Genomic DNA, 19,463 nt, shown 5'->3' on the forward strand with positions numbered 1-19,463 from the left:
ACCCCTGAGCACCGCTGGGTGTGTCCCCCCTCCCCCCAAAAAAAAAAGAATGCTGGTGGTAGTACTAGGCTGTATCTTCTCCTTTATTAATGCTTCTTGGAAGGCAGTATTTTACAGGAAAGACCTGTATCAACTAAGGAGGCCTTAGGAAAGGTGGTTGTGAGCAGTAAGCAGTTCATCTACTCACCAACTCCTAGAACATTGCTGGTTAGCTCTGAATCAATAAATGAAAGACCAGTCTTCTCCATTATTGATGGCAGTAGGAAATCACCAACTCCTAGAACATTGCTGGTTAGCTCTGAATCAATAAATGAAAGACCAGTCTTCTCCATTATTGATAGCAGTAGAAAATCAGTTTGGTTGAGAGATACTAAGCAGCTTCTTATTTAGTAGCAAGGTAATAAAAGGTCAGAAAAGATCTCTGACTTTTTTTAGGTCATGGCTGCTTTAGAACAAACAGTCTCTTTTATCATATGTAGGTAAGAAATATTCGAGGCAAAAGTAATTGCAGAGACTGTAGATCTGTAGCATTGGGAGTAGGCAAAAGGATTTAAAATATTGTTTCAATGTAGACACTAATTCTGCTACTTTCAGCTTAGGCAGGTTGTTATCTGAGCCTCAACTCCTTTTAGTGAAACTGGCAGAGATTTCAACCTCTCATGGCTGTGAAATCAAGCAAGACTATGTATAAATAGTGGTATAGTTCTTGGTATATAGAGGTTAAGGAAAGTCATGTAGGCATTAGGTAGAGACTTCTTACTTACTTACTCAGTAAGGACTCAGACTCTAACCTGACATCTAGAGTCAGACAAGTGAGAGAACTGGATTGCGAACTGTGAGTTGATCTCTGCATAAGTAATATTCCTTATATATTTCAGATGGGATCACTTTAAGTGAGAAGAACTTCCAAGGTGGTTTGGAGTTTAAGAAAGTGCACTTCACTTACCCAGCTCGTCCAGAGGTACCCATATTCCAGGATTTCAGCCTCTCTATTCTACCAGGATCAGTCACAGCATTGGTTGGTCCCAGTGGTTCTGGCAAATCAACAGTGGTTTCCCTCCTGCTGAGGTTGTATGATCCTCTTTCTGGTGAGTGAATACATTGTAGAGCAGAACTCTCCCGAGCCTTCTCCTGTGCAAAGAGCCTGTAGTGTAAAAAGTTCTGAATACCAGAGGGTTTGTTCCTACAAGATAAATTCCTTAGATGGATACCACTTTTGGACTTATTGAGTGTTTTGCATAGTGATTTCCTAAATCAGACTTTCACATTTTCTTTTCTTTTCTTTTTTTTTGGTTTTTAGTTTTTGGGTCACACCTGGCAGTGCTCAGGGGTTACTTCTGGCTCTAGGCTCAGAAATTGCTCCTGGCATGCTCAGGGGACCATATGGGACGCCGGGATTCGAACCAACGGCAATTTTGCATGAAAGGCAAACACCTTACATCCATGCTATCTCTCCAGCCCCAACTTTCACATTTTTAGTGCTAGTGTCTCTGAGGCCCTTGCATCTCAATGGAAAGGGATAGGCAAGGTTGTTTAACAACTATAAGTTTAACACTTTGGGCCAGAGAGGTAGGGCACTTGCATTTCATGTGGCCAACCTGGATTTAATCCCCAGCATCCCATGTGTTCCCAAACAACACCATGAGTAATTCCTGAGCCAGGCATAAGCCCTGAGCATCACTGGGTATATATGCTTTCCACCCATATCCCCTCTCCCCCATGGACCAAAAATAGAAATTTCTCACTCATGGCTGAAACTCAACTATGAATAAGTTTGTATAGAATGGTGTTTTAGGGGCCAGAGAGATAGCACAGCGGTAGGGCGCTTGCCTTGCACGCAGTTGATCCAGGATTGGTGGTGGTTTGAATCCCAGCATCCCATATGGTCCCCCATGCTTGCCAGGAGCAATTTCTGAGCGCAGAGCCAGGAGTAGCCCCTGAGCACTGCCAAGTGTGATCCAAAAAAAAAAATGTTTTAATAAAAATGAATGAATAGTAACAGAAAAGTTTATGAGTATCTTCACCCAGGAGCAACCAGGAGCAACACCAGGAGGGAGTTGCCCATTTGGAGTGCCCAAATACTGGGCACCAGTTATTGTGATTGTGTAGAAGCCTTGAGAAGTTTCTAGAACCTTTTGACAGCTTCTGTCCAGAGTTTTATAGTTTGTGGGGTTCCACATGCCATGATCCCACCTTGGGAAAGTGGGTCTGGATCAGGGACTGCTGCAAGAAATAATTCAAACCAAGCCAAGAGTGAAACAGGTGTAGTGTGGCCACTTCTCACCTCATGGAGCAAGAGGAAAAGACCACAGTATTTATTGGGAAATTAACGCCACCCCCTATGGGCAGGGGGATGAAGACAAAGGACCTATCTAGAAACTCTTCCCGCCTAGATGTGTCTTTGACCTATTAAAAAGGAAGATATCTTTGTTTGGGGAGGAAATCACTTATAATCCAACAACATAGTTAATATGAAAAAAAATTAATTTTCCCATCAGCAATTTACTTCCCTTTTTTTGGGGAAGGAAGGGTACACCCACTGGTGTTCAGGGCTTACTCCTGGTTCTGACTCAGGTATCACTCCTGACAGGCTTGGGGGACCATATAGTGTGGGGGGATCAAATATGTGTTGGCCACATGCAAGGCAAACAACCTCGTTGATGTACTATTGCTCCTATCCCAGTAATTTACTTCTATTAACACTCCATTGAAGCTCTTTTGAGGTAGAAGAGATTCCTAATTTATTTATTTTTCTCTCTTGTTCTTTTGTGTTCATTTTTGGGCCATAATTGGGAGTTTCAGGGCTACTCTCAACTCAGTGCTTGTGCATCACTCCTAGCAGTATTAAGGGTTTATGAGATATTGAGCATCAAAGATCTTCTGCATGCAAAGCATGCATTAAAATCATTTGAACAAATTTTTATTTTTTTTAGTCCCAAATTTTTCTTATTTTTGTTTTTATTTAACTTGTAACAGGATTGTATCATATTTTATAACACAGAATGTTATTTTATTTATGGATTTTTTTGGGGGGGTTGATTTTTTTGGGCCACACCAGGTGACACTCAGGGGGTTACTCTGTCTGTTGTCTGAGAAGTTGCTCCTGGCTTTTCAAGGGACCATATGGGATGCTGGGGATTGAACCCAGGTCCGTCCTGGGTCAGTCACATGCAAGGCAAATGCCCTCCCGCTGTGCTATCTCTCTGCCCCTTACTTATGGATAGATTTATTGAAATGAAATTGACATAACATTGTATAAGCTTCATGTATACACAGAATGATATCTATATATTATGAAAAATGATACTATAATATATCTAGTTAATATCCATCATGACACATAGTTACAAAAGTTTATATCCTTTGTGTCATTGTGAAGTAGGATTTTCATAAGATTCATTTAATTTTGAATTAAAAAAACAACACATATTTAGGAAATTTTCCCCTCCCCAAACAAGTATTAATATTTTTTATTAATATTAGTATAATAATTAGTAAAAGTTGTTTAGTAAAAGGTTTGGTAAAAGTAAAACAATGAATTTATATATAATGTCTGTTTCTCTGTACCTGTGTTAAGAATTTTCTCTTACTAAGATCACAATTCCAAATTTTTTTTGTGTGTGTGTGTTTTTTGGGGTCACATAACCCAGCAGTGCTCAGGGGTTACTCCTGGCTCCATGCTCAGAAATTGCTCCTGGCAGGCACGGTGGGACCATATGGGACGCCGGGATTCGAACTGATTGAACCTTCTGCATGAAATGCTAACGCCTACCTCCATGCTATCTCTCCGGCCCCACAATTCCAATTTTTTATTTAAAGACAAGATTCATTGGATTTCATTCCAACTTAATTTATACAGGAAAGCTATTTTAAGGAGTGAGCATAGAGCTCAAAAATCACTGGCAAGAACATTATCTGAACATTACTGCTTGGGGCTGGAGTGGATAGCATAGCAGTAGGTGCGTTTGCCTTGCACGCTGCTGACCCGGGGCTGACCTGGTTTGATTCCTGACATCCTGAGCCTGCCAGGAATGATTTCTAAGCGCAGAGCCAGAAGTAACCCCTGAGTTCCACTGGGTGTGGCCCAAAAATCAAACCAAATTAAACCAAACAAAAGAACAATACTGCAGAACTTCAAGGTTGTAATAGTAATCTGATCAGAAATGGGCAGAATTAGACAGCCTTTATCATGGATGCCAGCATCAGAATTGTGTCATCTCTGCCTTTGTCTAACTAGTGGATACCTATTAGGGTATTTTTCTCACACAAAACTTCCAAATAAAAGCATAAGATGCAGCTTATAGAGTCCAGAGTCATTGCAGGGAGTCTAGAGAACTCTCAGCAACTTTTGTAGAAAAGTAAGCTGAGTAGATGAACTAAAAAGGCAAAAATTATCCATCAAGGATAACATGGAGATTCTGTGAAATACTCCATTTTTATTTTTGTTTGGAGATTCTGAGTATTCTTTATCTTTTAAAAATGGAATCTAGGATTTTCTCACTATATGCTGTGTTTAAATTAGTAATTAGCCCCATGTTGCTAAATGTCTCTTCCTTCTCTATTCAAGGAAATGTCTGTCTTGATGGGCATGATATCCGAGAGCTAAATCCAGTTTGGCTGAGATCCAAGATTGGGACTGTGAGTCAGGTATGAGACCAGGATACAGCAAGTGCCCTACCAGTCTTCAGCCCCTTGACTTTAAACATTTTAGTTTATCTGGGTTTTGTGGGGTTTTTTGGCCATACCAGGAGATGCTCTGGGGTTACTTCTGGCTCTGCATTCAAGACCATATTGGTGCCAAGGACATAATCCAAGTCGTTTACATGCAAGGCCAACATCCACCTGCTGTAATATGTTTCCAGCTTCATTTTAAATATTTTAACAACTTGAAACATTGATACTTTATCAAAATCTGGGGACCAGTATTACTTTTTTTTTTTTTATTGTTTTTGGGCCACACAACCAGCTGTGTTTAGGGTTTACTCTTTGCTCTTCTCTCATGGATGACTCCTAATGGGCTTGGAATCTAACCCCGGCTGGCTGTGTACAAGCCCTATGCACTGTATTATCTCTTTGGTTAAAACAATGCTATTTTATAATGCTAATTATTTATAGAATGGGGAGAAAATAATAAAGCTTTTTAGTTTCTTGCATTTCCAGTTTTTAATGACCCCCCCATACTTTACATAAAATTCGCACAAAATATTTCTGTACAAACAGAGAAAAGCTATAGCAAGAAGCATAGAGGGCCTTTGCAAAGAAATCTTTTTTTTTTTTTTAAGATTTTTTTTTTTTTTTTTTTTGGTTTTTTTGGGCCACACCCATTTGATGCTCAGGGGTTACTCCTGGCTATGCGCTCAGAAATCACCCCTGGCTTGGGGGGGACCATATGGGATGCCAGGGGATCGAACCGTGGTCCGTCCTACGCTAGCGCTTGCAAGGCAGACACCTTACCTTTAACGCCACCTTCCCGGCCCCTTAAGATTTTTTTTAGTGTTCACAGCAGAATATTTTTACAGAACCCTTTACCCTTTTGCTACCAGGAACTTTTGATATGACTATTTATTTATTTATTTATTTATTTATTTATTTATTTATTTATTTATTTTTTTGGTTTTTGGGCCACACCCAGCAGTGCTCAGGGGTTACTCCTGGCTGTCTGCTCAGAAATAGCTCCTGGCAGGCACAGGGGACCATATGGGACACAGGGATTCGAACCAACCACCTTTTGTCCTGGATCGGCCCCTTGGAAGGCAAACGCTGCTGTGCTATCTCTTCGGGCCCCTATTTACTTATTTTTTTACTGTCAGACTGTGTAAAGGGGACAACCCCAGGAAGCACCACTTCTAAGTATCTCCTACTACCTCAGATTTTTCTTTGATTCTTTTTGTGTGTGTGTTTTGTTTGTTTTGGGGCCATACCTAGCGACAGTGGGGCTCAGGAAATAACTACTGGCTCTGCACTCAGAAGTTGCTCCTGGCAGGCTTGGGGGGACCATATGGGATGTCGGGATCAAACCTGCGTCAGTCCAGGGTCCATCCCAGGTCAGCAGTGTGCAAGGCAAACACCCTATCGCTGTACTATCACTCTGGCCTCCACCCCTCAAATCTTTCTTTTACTATAACTCCACTTGCTGAGTTGCAAGTGGACAGTGGTGAGAATTGCACAATTAAGATATTACTGATGTAGATTATATAGTGGCATATAAAAAAGGCAGTTGGAAGAAAATTTTTTTTTTTGGTTTTTCGGGCCACACCCGTTTGATACTCAGGGGTCACTCCTGGCCAAGCGCTCAGAAATCGCCCCTGGCTTGGGGGGACCATATGGGACACACGGGGGGATCGAACCGCGGTCCTTCCTTGGCTAGCGCTTGTAAGGCAGACACCTTACCTCTAGCGCCACCTCTCTGGCCCCAATTTTTTTTTTTTTTACTATTCCAGAAGGTTCTTTCAAAGTGGCATTACAAATTTTGTTTTATTTATTTATTTATTTATTTATTTATTTATTTATTTATTTATTTATTTATTTATTTATTTATTTATTTTGGGTTTTGGGCCAACCCAGTGACGCTCAGAGATTACTTCTGGCTATGTGCTCAGAAATCGCTCCTGGCTTGGGGGACCATATGGGATGCCGGGGGATTGAACTACAGTCCGACCTAGGTTAGTGCGCGAAAGGCAGCCACCTCACCATTTGCACCACCACTCCAGCCCCGCCATTTTAAAAGGTATTTATTTTTTATGGGCTGGAGAGATAGCATGGAGGTAGGACGTTTGCTTTGCATGCAGAAGGATGGTGGTTCAAATCCCAGCATCCCATATGGTCTCTCCCCTCTCACCCCAAGCCTGCCAGGAACGATTTCTGAGCATAGAGCCAGGAGTAACCCCTGAGCGCTGCCAGGTGTGACCCCCCAAAAAAGAATAACAATAATAAAATATTTATTTATTTATTATTTATTTGGTTTTTGGGCCACACCCACTGGTGCTCAGGGGTTACTCCTGGCTATCTGCTTAGAAATAGCTCCTGGTGGGGCCGGAGAGATAGCACAGCGGTGTTTGCCTTGCAAGCAGCCGATCCAGGACCAAAGGTGGTTGGTTCGAATCCCCGTGTCCCATATGGTCCCCCGTGCCTTCCAGGATCTATTTCTGAGCAGACAGCCAGGAGTAACCCCTGAGCACCGCTGGGTGTGGCCCAAAAAACAAAACAAAAAAAAAAAAGAAAAAAAGAAATAGCTTCTGGCAGGCGTGGGGGACCATATGGGACTCCGGGATTTGAACCAATTTCCTTAGGTCCTGGATCGGTTGCTTGCACGGCAAACACCACTGTGCTATCTCTCTGGCCCCAAATGTTTATTTTTTAAAGCTTTGCAAGTTTCTTAAGTGTTTGTACTATACAAACTTCACTATATTACTAGATATATTTTAAGTCTGTTTTGATATTTATAATAAATACATTTGATTTCCAATTTGTAGGAACCAGTTTTGTTTTCGTGCTCAATTGCCGAGAACATTGCTTATGGTGCAGATGACCCTTCAATGGTAACTGACAAGCAGATAGAGAAAGTGGCTGATATTGCCAATGCAGCTGGTTTCATCCGAAACTTCCCTCAAGGATTCAACACTGTGGTTGGAGAAAAAGGCGTTCTCCTTTCAGGTATTTCCCTTCTCAATCCCCACTTGAGATGCCAGAAATCAAATTCAGTACTTCACACATGTGTTCCATAATCTCTGAGCTACATCTCTGGTCCCTTTAAGTTTTATTTTATTACTACTTTATAGAAAAACTCTGCAGATACTTCATGGTGTAGTAATGGGGAGTTTTTCTTGTTGTTATGGTTTTGGGCCATACCTGGCTGTACTTAGGTCTTACTCCTAGCTCTGTGCTCAGGGATCACTTATGATAGAGTCCCAGGAACCATTTGTGGTACTGGGAATTAAACTTGGATTGAGTGCATGCAAGGCAAGCATTTTACTGATGCACTATCTCTCTCTTCTGGAACTAAGTTTTCTAAAATGGAAAATACCAGGATTCCTGAATACCAGTGTAGGAAAAGTCTATCCAGGGTGAAAGGTGAAAGGGTGGTCTGAGGAAGATAAAATTATAACATATTTTTGTTTATATCTGTCTGCTGCCTATATTTATTCCCTATGTTTGTCCTCAGTTAATTTATTCTTTGATTTCAGTAAAATTGAAAAAAAAAAATAGAGAGTAGCAAGGGATCAGAAATATAGCTCGGGGCCGGAGAGATAGCATGGAGGTAAGGCGTTTGCCTTTCATGCAGGAGGTCATCGGTTCAAATCTCGGCATCCCATATGGTCCCCCGTGCCTGCCAGGAGCAATTTCTGAGCCTGGAGCCAGAAATAACCCCTGAGCGCTGCCGGGTGTGACCCAAAAACCACAAAAAAAAAAAAAAAAAAAAAAAGAAATATAGCTCAGCAGCAAAACACATTCTTCAAATATGAGATCCCGATTTCAATCACTGAAACCCCAAGAATGTATACATCCTAAATATTAGAGTGGCTTACTCTATATCTTACTCTACTCTCATACAAACAGACTACTATATGTGCCAGTTTCTCCTCGAGCAGGGAAATGAAGAGAATAAGATGAAAATGAAAGTTTTCAAGCTAAAGCAATCATTGGGAAAAAGAATATGGGAGGAATTACTTTTCCCAACTTTAAACTGTACTACAAAGCAACAGTTATCAAAACAGCATGGTATTGGAATAAGGATAGGTCCTCAGATCAGTGGAATAGGCTTGAATACTCAGAAAATGTTCCCCAGAGATACAGCCATCTAATTTTTGATAAAGGAGCAGGAAATCCTAAATGGAGCAGGGAAAGCCTCTTCAACAAGTGGTGTTGGCACAATTGGATAGCCACTTGCAAAAAATTAAACTTAGACCCCCAGCTAACATCATGTACAAAGGTAAAATCCAAATGGATTAAAGACCTCGATATCAGCCCCAAAACCATAAGATATATAGAACAGCACATAGGCAAAACACTCCAGGACATTACAGGCATCTTCAAGGAGGAAACTGCACTCTCCAAGCAAGTGAAAGCAGAGATTAACAGATGGGAATATATTAAGCTGAGAAGCTTCTGCACCTCAAAGGAAATAGTGCCCAGGATACAAGAGCCACCCACTGAATGGGAGAAACTATTCACCCAATACCCATCAGATAAGGGGCTAATCTCCAAAATATACAAGGCACTGACAGAACTCTACAAGAAAAAAAAATCTAACCCCATCAAAAAATGGGGAGAAGAAATGAACAGACACTTTGACAAAGAAGAAATACACATGGCCAAAAGACACATGAAAAAATGTTCCACATCACTAATCATCAGGGAGATGCAAATCAAAACAACGATGAGATACCACCTCACACCCCAGAGAATGGCACACATCACAAAGAATGAGAATAAACAGTGTTGGCGGGGATGTGGAGAGAAAGGAACTCTTATCCACTGCTGGTGGGAATGCTGTCTAGTTCAACCTTTATGGAAAGCGATATGGAGATTCCTCCAAAAACTGGAAATCGAGCTCCCATACGATCCAGCTATACCACTCCTAGGAATATACCCTAGGAACACAAAAATACAATACAAAAACCCCTTCCTTACACCTATATTCATTGCAGCTCTATTTACCATAGCAAGACTCTGGAAACAACCAAGATGCCCTTCAACAGACGAATGGCTAAAGAAACTGTGGTACATATACACAATGGAATATTATGCAGCTGTCAGGAGAGATGAAGTCATGAAATTTTCCTATACATGGATGTACATGGAATCTATTATGCTGAGTGAAATAAGTCAGAGAGAGAGAGAAAAACACAGAATGGTCTCACTCATCTATGGGTTTTAAGAAAAATGAAAGACACCCTTGTAATAATAATTTTCAGACACAAAAGAGAAAAGAGTTGGAAGTTCCAGCTCACCTCAGGAAGCTCACCACAAAGAGTGATGAGTTTAGTTAGAGAAATAACTACATTTTGAACTGTCCTAATATTGAGAATGTACGAGGGAAATGTAGAGCCTGTTTAGGGTACAGGCAGGGGTTGGGTGGGGAGGAGGGAGATTTGGGACTTGGGAAAAAAAAAAAAAAAAAAAAAAGAAAGTTTTCAAAATTCATGCTCTGAGCTAGAATAGAATTACATATCCTAATATAATATCACTTATACCCTTTCCTCTATCTGTCTCACATAATATTCAGAAACTTCCAAATATCTTGAGTTTCTGGTTTCTTTGTTCTACTGCATATTGTTTAGGAAGATGGTATGTATGTAATATGATTTAAAATATAGCCCTTCATATAGTATACTTTCAGATCTTTTTTTTTGGGGGGGGCCACACCTGTTTGATGCTCAGGGGTTACTCCTGGCTAAGCGCTCAGAAATTGACCCTGGCTTGGGGGGACCATATGGGATGCCGGGGGATCGAACTGCGGACCTTCCTTGGCTAGCGCTTGCAAGGCAGACACATCTATTGCCACCTAGCCAGCCCCTACTTTCAGATCTTGATTCTGACACTATTTGTGAAGTCTTGGGCAGGCTATTTTATGTCTTACTTGTTCATTGTTCAATGAGGAATAATTTATAAGATCTACTTCACAGGATTTTATTTACTTTTTTTTTGCTTTTTGGAGAGGGAGTCACACCTGCTGATACATAGGTATACTTGGCTCTGTGCTTGGGAGTAATTCCCAGTGGTGTTCCGGGTACTGTGCAATGCCAGGGAACAAGGCCAGGCTTTCTGCATGTAAAGTATATGCTCAGCTCATTGAGCTAAGTCTCTGGTCTCTTATAGGAATATTTTGATTATTAAGTGAGGGGTAGAGAGATAGTATAGCAGGTAAGATTCTAGCTTTGCATGTAGCAGCCAGGTGTGACTCAAAAACCAATAAAAGAAAAACCCAATATTACAGCTATTTTTATTTAAAGCATATGTAGATTATATAGTTATATATTATTACATAGACGTGTGTGCGCATGTGTACACCTACACACATTAATGAGGATCCAGCAGATTGTGTAGTGAATACATTCTATCCCTAGCACCACACAATTAATAGGTATCACTAGATTACAGTTTTCAAGGTCCCTGAACACTATTGAGTGTGGCCAGGGAAGCCTTCAATACTGCTAGGATGGCTCAAGTAATGTCTGATATCACAGGGCCCAAGCAGCATGGGATCTTCAGACCTGAATTGAATTACCACCCAAGTTAGCTGAGACTTTCTGTCATCTTCTGCTAGCAAGACCTTCTCAATCAGACCCACCAGTCCTCCTGAATGATGCATGGGAGACCCACACAATTATTTTATGCTTTTGGGGCCTCACATGGAAATGTTCACGTGTTACTCCTACATTCAGGAATACTCTTGGTAGTGCTCAGGAAACCATATGGGATGCTGGGATCCAACCCAGATTGATTGCATGCAAGGCAAGTGCACTATCTGCTATACTATTGTACAAATAAATAAGGTAATATATATAATATATAATACATTTAAAAATAGCTGGTATGTAGAAACTCCTCAATAAATATTAGCTGGGTCCAGAATAATAGTAGTGGGTAAAATATTTGTTTTGCATATGGTTGACTTAGGTTTTGTCACTGGTGTCCCATGTTGGCTCCCCAAGCCAACCAGAAGTGATTCCTGAGTGAAGAGCCAGGAGTAAGCCCTGAACACTGCTGAATGTGCTTCCCAAGACAAGCAAAATACTGTTTTTATATAAAAATGAGTTAGGTATGAGGGGCCCGAGTGATAGTACAGCTGTCAGGGTACTTGTCTTGCATGTGGCCGACCTGGGTTAGTCCCCAGCACTACATACTGTTCCCTGATCCCTACCAGAGCTATCCTGAGCTCAGAGCTAGGAGTAAGCCCCGAGCACTGCCAGATGTGGTTAAAAACAACAAAAAAATTTTTTTAAAAAATCCACAAAATATAAATCTTAGCTATGATAGTATAGTTATTAACTTCAAAATTAATGAGGAGAACTTATATTGGTTTCCTGAGGCCAGTGATGTAACTCTATGGGGACATATGTCTTGCTTTACGTAGATTTGATACCTCGCACCTTATAACCAAACAACAGAACTCACTAACTCCCCATTCTTACCTCATCCCAACTTTGCTCATAAAAAAATGGGGCCGGGCGGTGGCGCTGGAGGTAAGGTGCCTGCCTTGCTGCGCTAGCCTAGGACGGACCGCGGTTCGATCCCCCGGCGTCCCATATGGTCCCCCAAGAAGCCAGGAGCAACTTCTGAGCGCATAGCCAGGAGTAACCCCTGAGCGTCACAGGGTGTGGCCCAAAAACCAAAAAAAAAAAAAATGAAGGGTTTTGTCCTACGTTGCATCTTAGTTATGACTAACTGCAAGAAAATAACTTTAAATTACCACAAGTTATCAGAAAAATCTATTAGTATGAACCTATGTTAAGATTTTAATCTAGGGGCCTGTGAGGTGGCGCTAGAGGTAAGGTGCCTGCCTTGCAAGCGCTAGCCAAGGAAGGACCGTGGTTTGATCCCCTGGCGTCCCATATGGTCCCCCAAGCCAGGGGCAGTTTCTGAGCGCTTAGCCAGGAGTAACCCCTGAGCATCAAACGGGTGTGGTCCCCCCCCCCAAAAAAAAAGATTTTAATCTAAAGAAAATTTTGTCAACAGGTGGGCAGAAACAACGGATTGCAATTGCCCGTGCTCTACTTAAGGTAGGTTTGAAACCCCTTGACTGTTTCTTTGTTTTTATAGTTTTAAAATAATAACCTTGTAATTTACCACTTTCTCTTCATATTTTTGTGCTGGATGGTAGTTCTAGCAAAATATAAGATGGGAGTTCATTAAGTACATTATTGTCCAAATATACCATGTACTTATAGGCTGTTTTTTAGGAACCAAAACTCTGCTTAGGTTTGTCAGAGAAGGCATATTAGTATATGAACTATCAAGTGGCGTCAGTGAAATTATATAAAAATGTATAATGGGGGGCCCGGAGAGATAGCACAGCGGTGTTTGCCTTGCAAGCAGCCTATCCAGAACCAAAGGTGGTTGGTTCGAATCCTGGTGTCCCATATGGTCCCCCGTGCCTGCCAGGAGCTATTTCTGAGCAGACAGCCAGGAGTAACCCCTGAGCAGCGCCGGGTGTGGCCCAAAAACCAAAAAAAAAAAAAAATGTATAATGGGATCGGTAGGTTGTTTGCCTTGCATACAACTGACCCAGGTTTGATCCCTAGCATCCCAAGTCTACCAGGAGTGATTTATGAGCACAGAGCTCAGGATTTTTCCTCAGGTATAATAGTATCAGGTATAAAAATGGTTTTATTTTAGGGGCTGGAGAGATAGCATGGAGGTAAGGTGTTTGCCTTGCATGCAGAAGAACGTGGTTCAAATCCCTGCATCCCTTATGGTCTCCCGAGCCTGCCAGGAGCGATTTCTGAGTGTGGAGTCAGGAGTAACCTCTCAACGCTGATGGGTGTGACCTAAAAACAAAACAAAACAAAACAAAGAAGATTATATTTTACTTTAAAAAGTTATCATTTGGGGCCAGACCAATAGCACAATGGATAGGGTGTTTGACTTGCATGTATTCAACTTGGGTTCAGACCCCGGCATTCCATATGATCCCCCAAACCTGCCAGGAGTGATTCCTGAGTGTAGAGCCAGGAGTAAGGCCTGAGCAACACAGGGTGTGGCCCCTCAAAAATTTTTTTGTTTTTCTTTTGGGCACACCCTATGGTGCTTAGGAATTACTCTTGGTTAGTTCTGGGGAACCATATTGGATGCTAGGGATCAAAGCCAGGTCAGTTTTATGCAAGGCAAACATACTACCTGTTGTACTTTGTCTTCAGCCCTGTAAAAGTGATCTTTTTTTTTTTTTTTTACTTTTTGGGTGGGTGGCGCTCAAATACCCGGTGACAGTCAGGGGTTACTCTGGCTATGCTCTCAGAAATTGCTCCTGGCTTGGGGGACCATATACGATGCCAGGGGATTGAACCTGGTTTGTCCTGCGTTAGACATGCAAGGCAAATGTTCTACCGCTTGCATCACCACTTCAGCCTCTAAAGGTGATTTTTTTAAAAAGAAAAAATGTCAGGGAGATAGTATAGGAAATAAGGCATTTGTCTTGCACAGGTCTGACCTGGGAAAGGCAAACACCTTACCTCTCCTCTATTATTAACTGACCTTCTTCCCAACCCCCACCCCTCCAAGAAAAACCAACAAGAAAAATAAACAGGGACTGGATTGATAATACAGATTAGGTGCTTGCATTGTTGTGGACCCCAGTTCAAATTCCTGGCATCACATATGGTAGTAAGGGTCACTCTGAAGAATTGCCAAGTGTGTCCATTCACTTCCTCACTCCCCCAAAAATAGAGAAAATAAGCAGCTTTATTAAGCATAATTTATATACCATATAAACCTATTCAGTGACTTTTAGCAAATTTACAGTGTATAACAATGACAGTTTAAGTTTTTGGGGGTGGGGAACACACATGGCGATACTCAGGGGTTGCTCCTGGCTCTGTGCTCAGGAATCATACCTGGTAAGCTTGGGGGACCAAATAGGATGCCAGGTGTTGAAGCTGGTTGGCTGCGTGCAAGGCAAATACCCTACCCACTGTGCTATCACTCCAGTCCCCACAGAGTCTAATTTTTTAAAGTTTTTTTTCACCCTAAAAAGGTACCTTTATCCATTTATAGCAGTTTACCATCTATCTACTGTTGGTCCAAATTTTCCTTCCTGAACTCACATAAATGAATTCAGACAAGATAGAATCTTTTGTATCTAGCCTGTGTATCAATGTTTTGAGACTCCTCCTTCATGATGTAGCACTTTTTTCCTTTCTGTCAGGACTCTTATTTACCATTTACCATTTACATTTTATACATTTACAATGTATCATGAACATTTGGGTTGTCAGTTTGGGGGTGTTATAAATAGTACTGCTATTTATATGGCATGCATGTTTTTGTGTGACTTTTTGTTTATTTGATTTTTGGGCCACACTAGGCGGAGCTCAGGGATTACTCCTTGCTCTGTACTCAGAAATAGATCCTGGCAGGCTTGGGGGGACCGACCATATGGGATGCCAGGCATCAAACATGAGTCGGTCAATTGCTAGGTGAACGCAGTGAACGCCCTCCCCACTGTGCTATCACTTTGGCCCTTATGTGACTTTTTCAGTTATGAACAGATTCCTATGAAAAGTTAGAATTTAATCTTATATAATTACTTTTTTCTAGTTTTTGTAGCTAAACTAATAACTGTACATATAACTTATAACTAAACTGTTATAACTTATAACTAAACTGTAAGTAGGATCTTATAGGCTGTAACTTCTACTTACTTTACTTACATCGCACTGTTAGTTGGTGCACCACAACAAATTGTGCAATGAATATGTCCTATGACTAACCTGATAGTTTAAAATATTATCTAATTCTTCACATTAAGTGCTTTTCTCAGACACTTTAGAGTTTGTGCTTTTATGTTTGTAGTAACATTATTGTGATATAACAAATTATGTGGTTCACTCATTTAAAGTGCATACATAAATAAGGGGTGATGTTCTTTGCATGCAACAGACCTGAGTACTTTTTTGTTTGTTTGTTTTTGGGCCACACCCGGTGGCGCTCTGGTAAGTCCTGGCTCTGCACTCAGAAATTGCTCCTGGCAGGCTCAGGGGACCATATTGAATGTCGGGGATTGAATCCAGATCCGTGCCAGGTTGTCTGCATGCAAGGCAAACATCCTACTGAGTTCTAGCCATGGCATCCCATATGATCTCCTGAGCAACACCAAATGTAGGTGCCACCAATCAAAATAATAATAAAGTCCATAACTCAATGAAGTTCAGAGTTGTTTATCCCTTACCATAATCAATTTTAGAGCACTTAAATCACACTGAAATGAAATGTTGTACCTCTTAGTAGTACACACCCCTTGACCATAGCCCTATATATTTATTGTATCTGTAAATGTACTTACTGTGGACTTTTCTTATCAAAGTTGCCATAAAATATGTTGAACTCTGTGCCTTCTTTTATTTAGGAAAATGTTTTCAAGGCCCAATTATGTTACATCAATATTTTATTTTTTTAGTACTGAGATTACGTTTTCCTAATTCTTTTTTTTGCTATTTTTCCTCCAGAATCCCAAAATTCTTCTCCTAGATGAAGCAACCAGGTGAGGTTATATTATGAATTATGAGTCTTCTTTTTGGTGTGGAGGAGTTGGGGTCATATGTGGTGGTTCTCAGGACATATTCTTGGCTCTTTAATCTGGTGGTACTCAAGGGACCATATGCAGTGCCAGGGACTTGAATCTTGCCACTTGTAACACAAGTACTGTACTTCCTTTTCTACTTCAGTGGCCCTCCCTCTTACATTACAGAATGAACGTAGCCTGAGGGCCAGGTATGTAGCTCAAAGAAACCATGCGATTCTTAGGGTTTCTTCCCATATACCAACACATAGACCCTGAGTAGCACAAAAAAGTAACCTCCACAAAAAAGGGAAACCAAGTTTGAATAAACAATAATTTACTCTTTTTAAATTTTTTTTAATTATCTTTATTTAAACACCGTGATTACAAATATAATTGTAGTTGTATGATTACAGTCATGTAAAGAACACTCCCCCTTCACCAGTGCAGGATTCCCACCACCAATTTCCCAGATCTACCTACTCCCCACCCCACCCACACCTGTACTCGAGACAGGCTTTCTTTATCCCTCATTCATTCACATTGTTAATGGTAGTTTTCAGTGTAGTTATTTCTCTAACTGCACTTATCACTCTATGTGGTGAGCTTCATGTCATTAGCTGCACCTACATGGGAGGATGGGGGGAAGTAAGGGTTGGGACTGAGGCAGTAAAATATTAGAAATGAGCTTTGTAGGGCAGTATCAAGGGCCCAATACAAGATGGATATTAAGGATATATAGAATATATGCACACAATACTATCAATATGAAAACAAAGAGAAAAAATGTCCACTGACTGTCCCAACATAAACCAGTGCTAGAACAACCTGCCCTCCTCCCAGAGCCCATTCCCATTAGTGTAGGGAGAGATAGGGGGAAAGCCTGTTGACCCCTATGGAGTCCATCTAGACCGGTGCCCAGGGAAAGACTGAAGTCCAGGGGACCAGCAAGAGCTGGTCTCCAGAATCAAGGAGGAAACAGGAAGCCAAATGTCTGCCCGCCCTCCTCCCCATGCACCTTCCCCCTGGAGTACCGAGGGAGGGGGGAACCTGAGGGCCACTAAGAGTCCACCTGAACCCACTTCTGGCCATCTGATCTGGCACCCAGGGAAGGCCTGGAGTCAGGGGGAAAAGACAAGGACGGCTGGGGGCCTGCCAAGCCTCCCAGCACTCCCCAGGCTAGGGAGCAATGTGCAGTTCATTGAGTTTATTTTTTTTCTAAGTTAAATTTTTTATTTTATTTTATTTAAATACCTTGATTACATACATGATTGTGTTTGGGTTTCAGTCATGTAAAGACCACCACCCATCACCAGTGCAACATTCCCATCACCAATGTCCCAAATCTCCCTCCTCCCCACCCAACCCCCGCCTGTACTCTAAACAGGCTCTCCATTTCCCTTATACATTCTCATTATTAGAACAGTTCAAAATGTAGTTATTTCTCTAACTAAACTCTTTGTGGTGAGCTTCCTGAGGTGAGCTGGAACTTCCAGCTCTTTTCTCTTTTGTGTCTGAAAATTATTATTTCAAGAATGTCTTTCATTTTTCTTAAAACCCATAGATGAGTGAGACCATTCTGCGTTTTTCATTATTGGTTTTATGATCCTAGTTCTGAGACACATTTGTGATGAACCCTTAATTACTCTCACCAGCAATGATGCAGAATGTTTTTTGACTTAGAGCAATTCTATGGCAATCAAGTGTCCTAAACTTTTTTTATGGTAACTTTATATTAAAAAAATAGAGATAGACACCCAAAAAGTTGATGAAAACAAGCAAAATATGACCAAAAAAACCCTTGGTCCTGGATTACAAAATTGAGGTTACTGAACCATGGAAGTGGAGTGGAGAGAACAAAAATAATAGAAGTACAGTAGTGGAGGTTCTTGGGCACTTTGATGGTGGTAAAGTACAGTAAATATATGTCAAGACCATAGATGTTAACTCTTACTAACATGTTACCTTAAGTACAACAATAACTTTTCAAAAAGAAAAAGAAAAGTCAAAGTACAGCAAGTAATTGCTTTACAATGTCCAATTACAATTGGACATCCTGAATTTTGATCTTTGGTACCACAGATGTTTCCCTGAGTAGTGATTGGATTGATCCCTAAAGCAAAGTGCATTGATATCTTTGCTTTCTCACCTGGGATTTTCTGTTTCAGTGCACTAGATGCTGAGAATGAGCACCTGGTACAAGAAGCTCTAGATCGACTCATGGCTGGAAGAACAGTGCTAATTATTGCTCACCGGCTGTCTACCATTAAGAATGCTAATGTGGTAGCTGTTCTTGACCAAGGGAAAATTACTGAATGTGGGAAACACGAAGAACTGCTTTCAAGACCAAATGGAATATACAGAAAACTAATGAACAAACAGAGTTTTATTTCAGCATAAAGGAGAAGTTACAAGTAATTTGAATACAAGAGGCGTTAATACAAAAAGGCACTATGGTCTGCGGGTAGGGTACAGATCTTAGAGACTTATGTGAAATCTTTAATTCATACTTCAAGTATTGAAATAAGACTATTTTTCTAAAGTATATAAAATATTGTTTTGAAATGTACTTGTTCTGAAGTCTTTTATTCAGTTTTAATAACTAACTTTTAAAATACCTGTAGTTCTAAAATTATTTTTGGGTTTTATGGTTTCTTTTATCTTGGAATATTTTAATTCATATCGCATAGCATAATACCTCATCTTTTTTTATTGCTGTGCAGATGAGACTATTATCAAGTGACAACTTTTTAAAAACATAAATAAAAAGCCTAATTATTTAGGCCAGTTTGCTATTCACCATAACCTTGTTTTATCCTAATAATCTTGTGAAGTTATCTGATTAAGATACTTACAGAATAATGCCATACAGTGAGAAGAGAACTTTTATATTTATCATCTCCTGTATCTTTAAAGGTATGAAAGTTTACTGGTGTTCCTTATGTGTGCCTGGTTTTGAATATGTTGATACATGCAATCCTGATTTTTCAAAGGAGAAAAAATTTTGAAGGAGAAAAAAATAGTCCTTCAAAATTAAAAAATTCTATTTTTATTATTCATTTATTTGTTTTTATAAGGACTTGAAGTAAGCCATGAACTGCCAAATACAATCAAGAAAGATATGGAGCCTGCATGGTGGCACTAGAGGTAAGGTGCCTGCCTTGCCTGTGCTAGCCTAGGATAGGCCGAGGTTAGATTCCCCGGTGTCCCATATGGTCCCCCAAGTCAAGAGCGACTTCTGAGCGCA

The 19,463-nt window shown here is 40.7% G+C and overlaps 1 protein-coding gene across 1 annotated transcript in view; it reads left to right on the forward strand.

Annotated features, from left to right (window-relative positions):
* ABCB10 (ATP binding cassette subfamily B member 10) overlaps positions 1–18,785 on the forward strand; it is a 45,893-nt gene extending 27,108 nt beyond the window's left edge. The window contains 6 exon segments of the mRNA XM_049777568.1: positions 879–1,088; positions 4,568–4,647; positions 7,473–7,653; positions 12,679–12,722; positions 16,164–16,198; positions 18,385–18,785. Coding sequence (XP_049633525.1) covers positions 879–1,088; positions 4,568–4,647; positions 7,473–7,653; positions 12,679–12,722; positions 16,164–16,198; positions 18,385–18,616 — 782 coding nt within the window. The 3' untranslated portion in view covers positions 18,617–18,785.
* The last annotated feature ends 678 nt before the right edge of the window (positions 18,786–19,463 follow it).

The sequence above is a fragment of the Suncus etruscus genome, chromosome 7 (genome assembly GCF_024139225.1).
Source record: "Suncus etruscus isolate mSunEtr1 chromosome 7, mSunEtr1.pri.cur, whole genome shotgun sequence".
Taxonomy (NCBI): Eukaryota; Metazoa; Chordata; class Mammalia; order Eulipotyphla; family Soricidae; genus Suncus; species Suncus etruscus.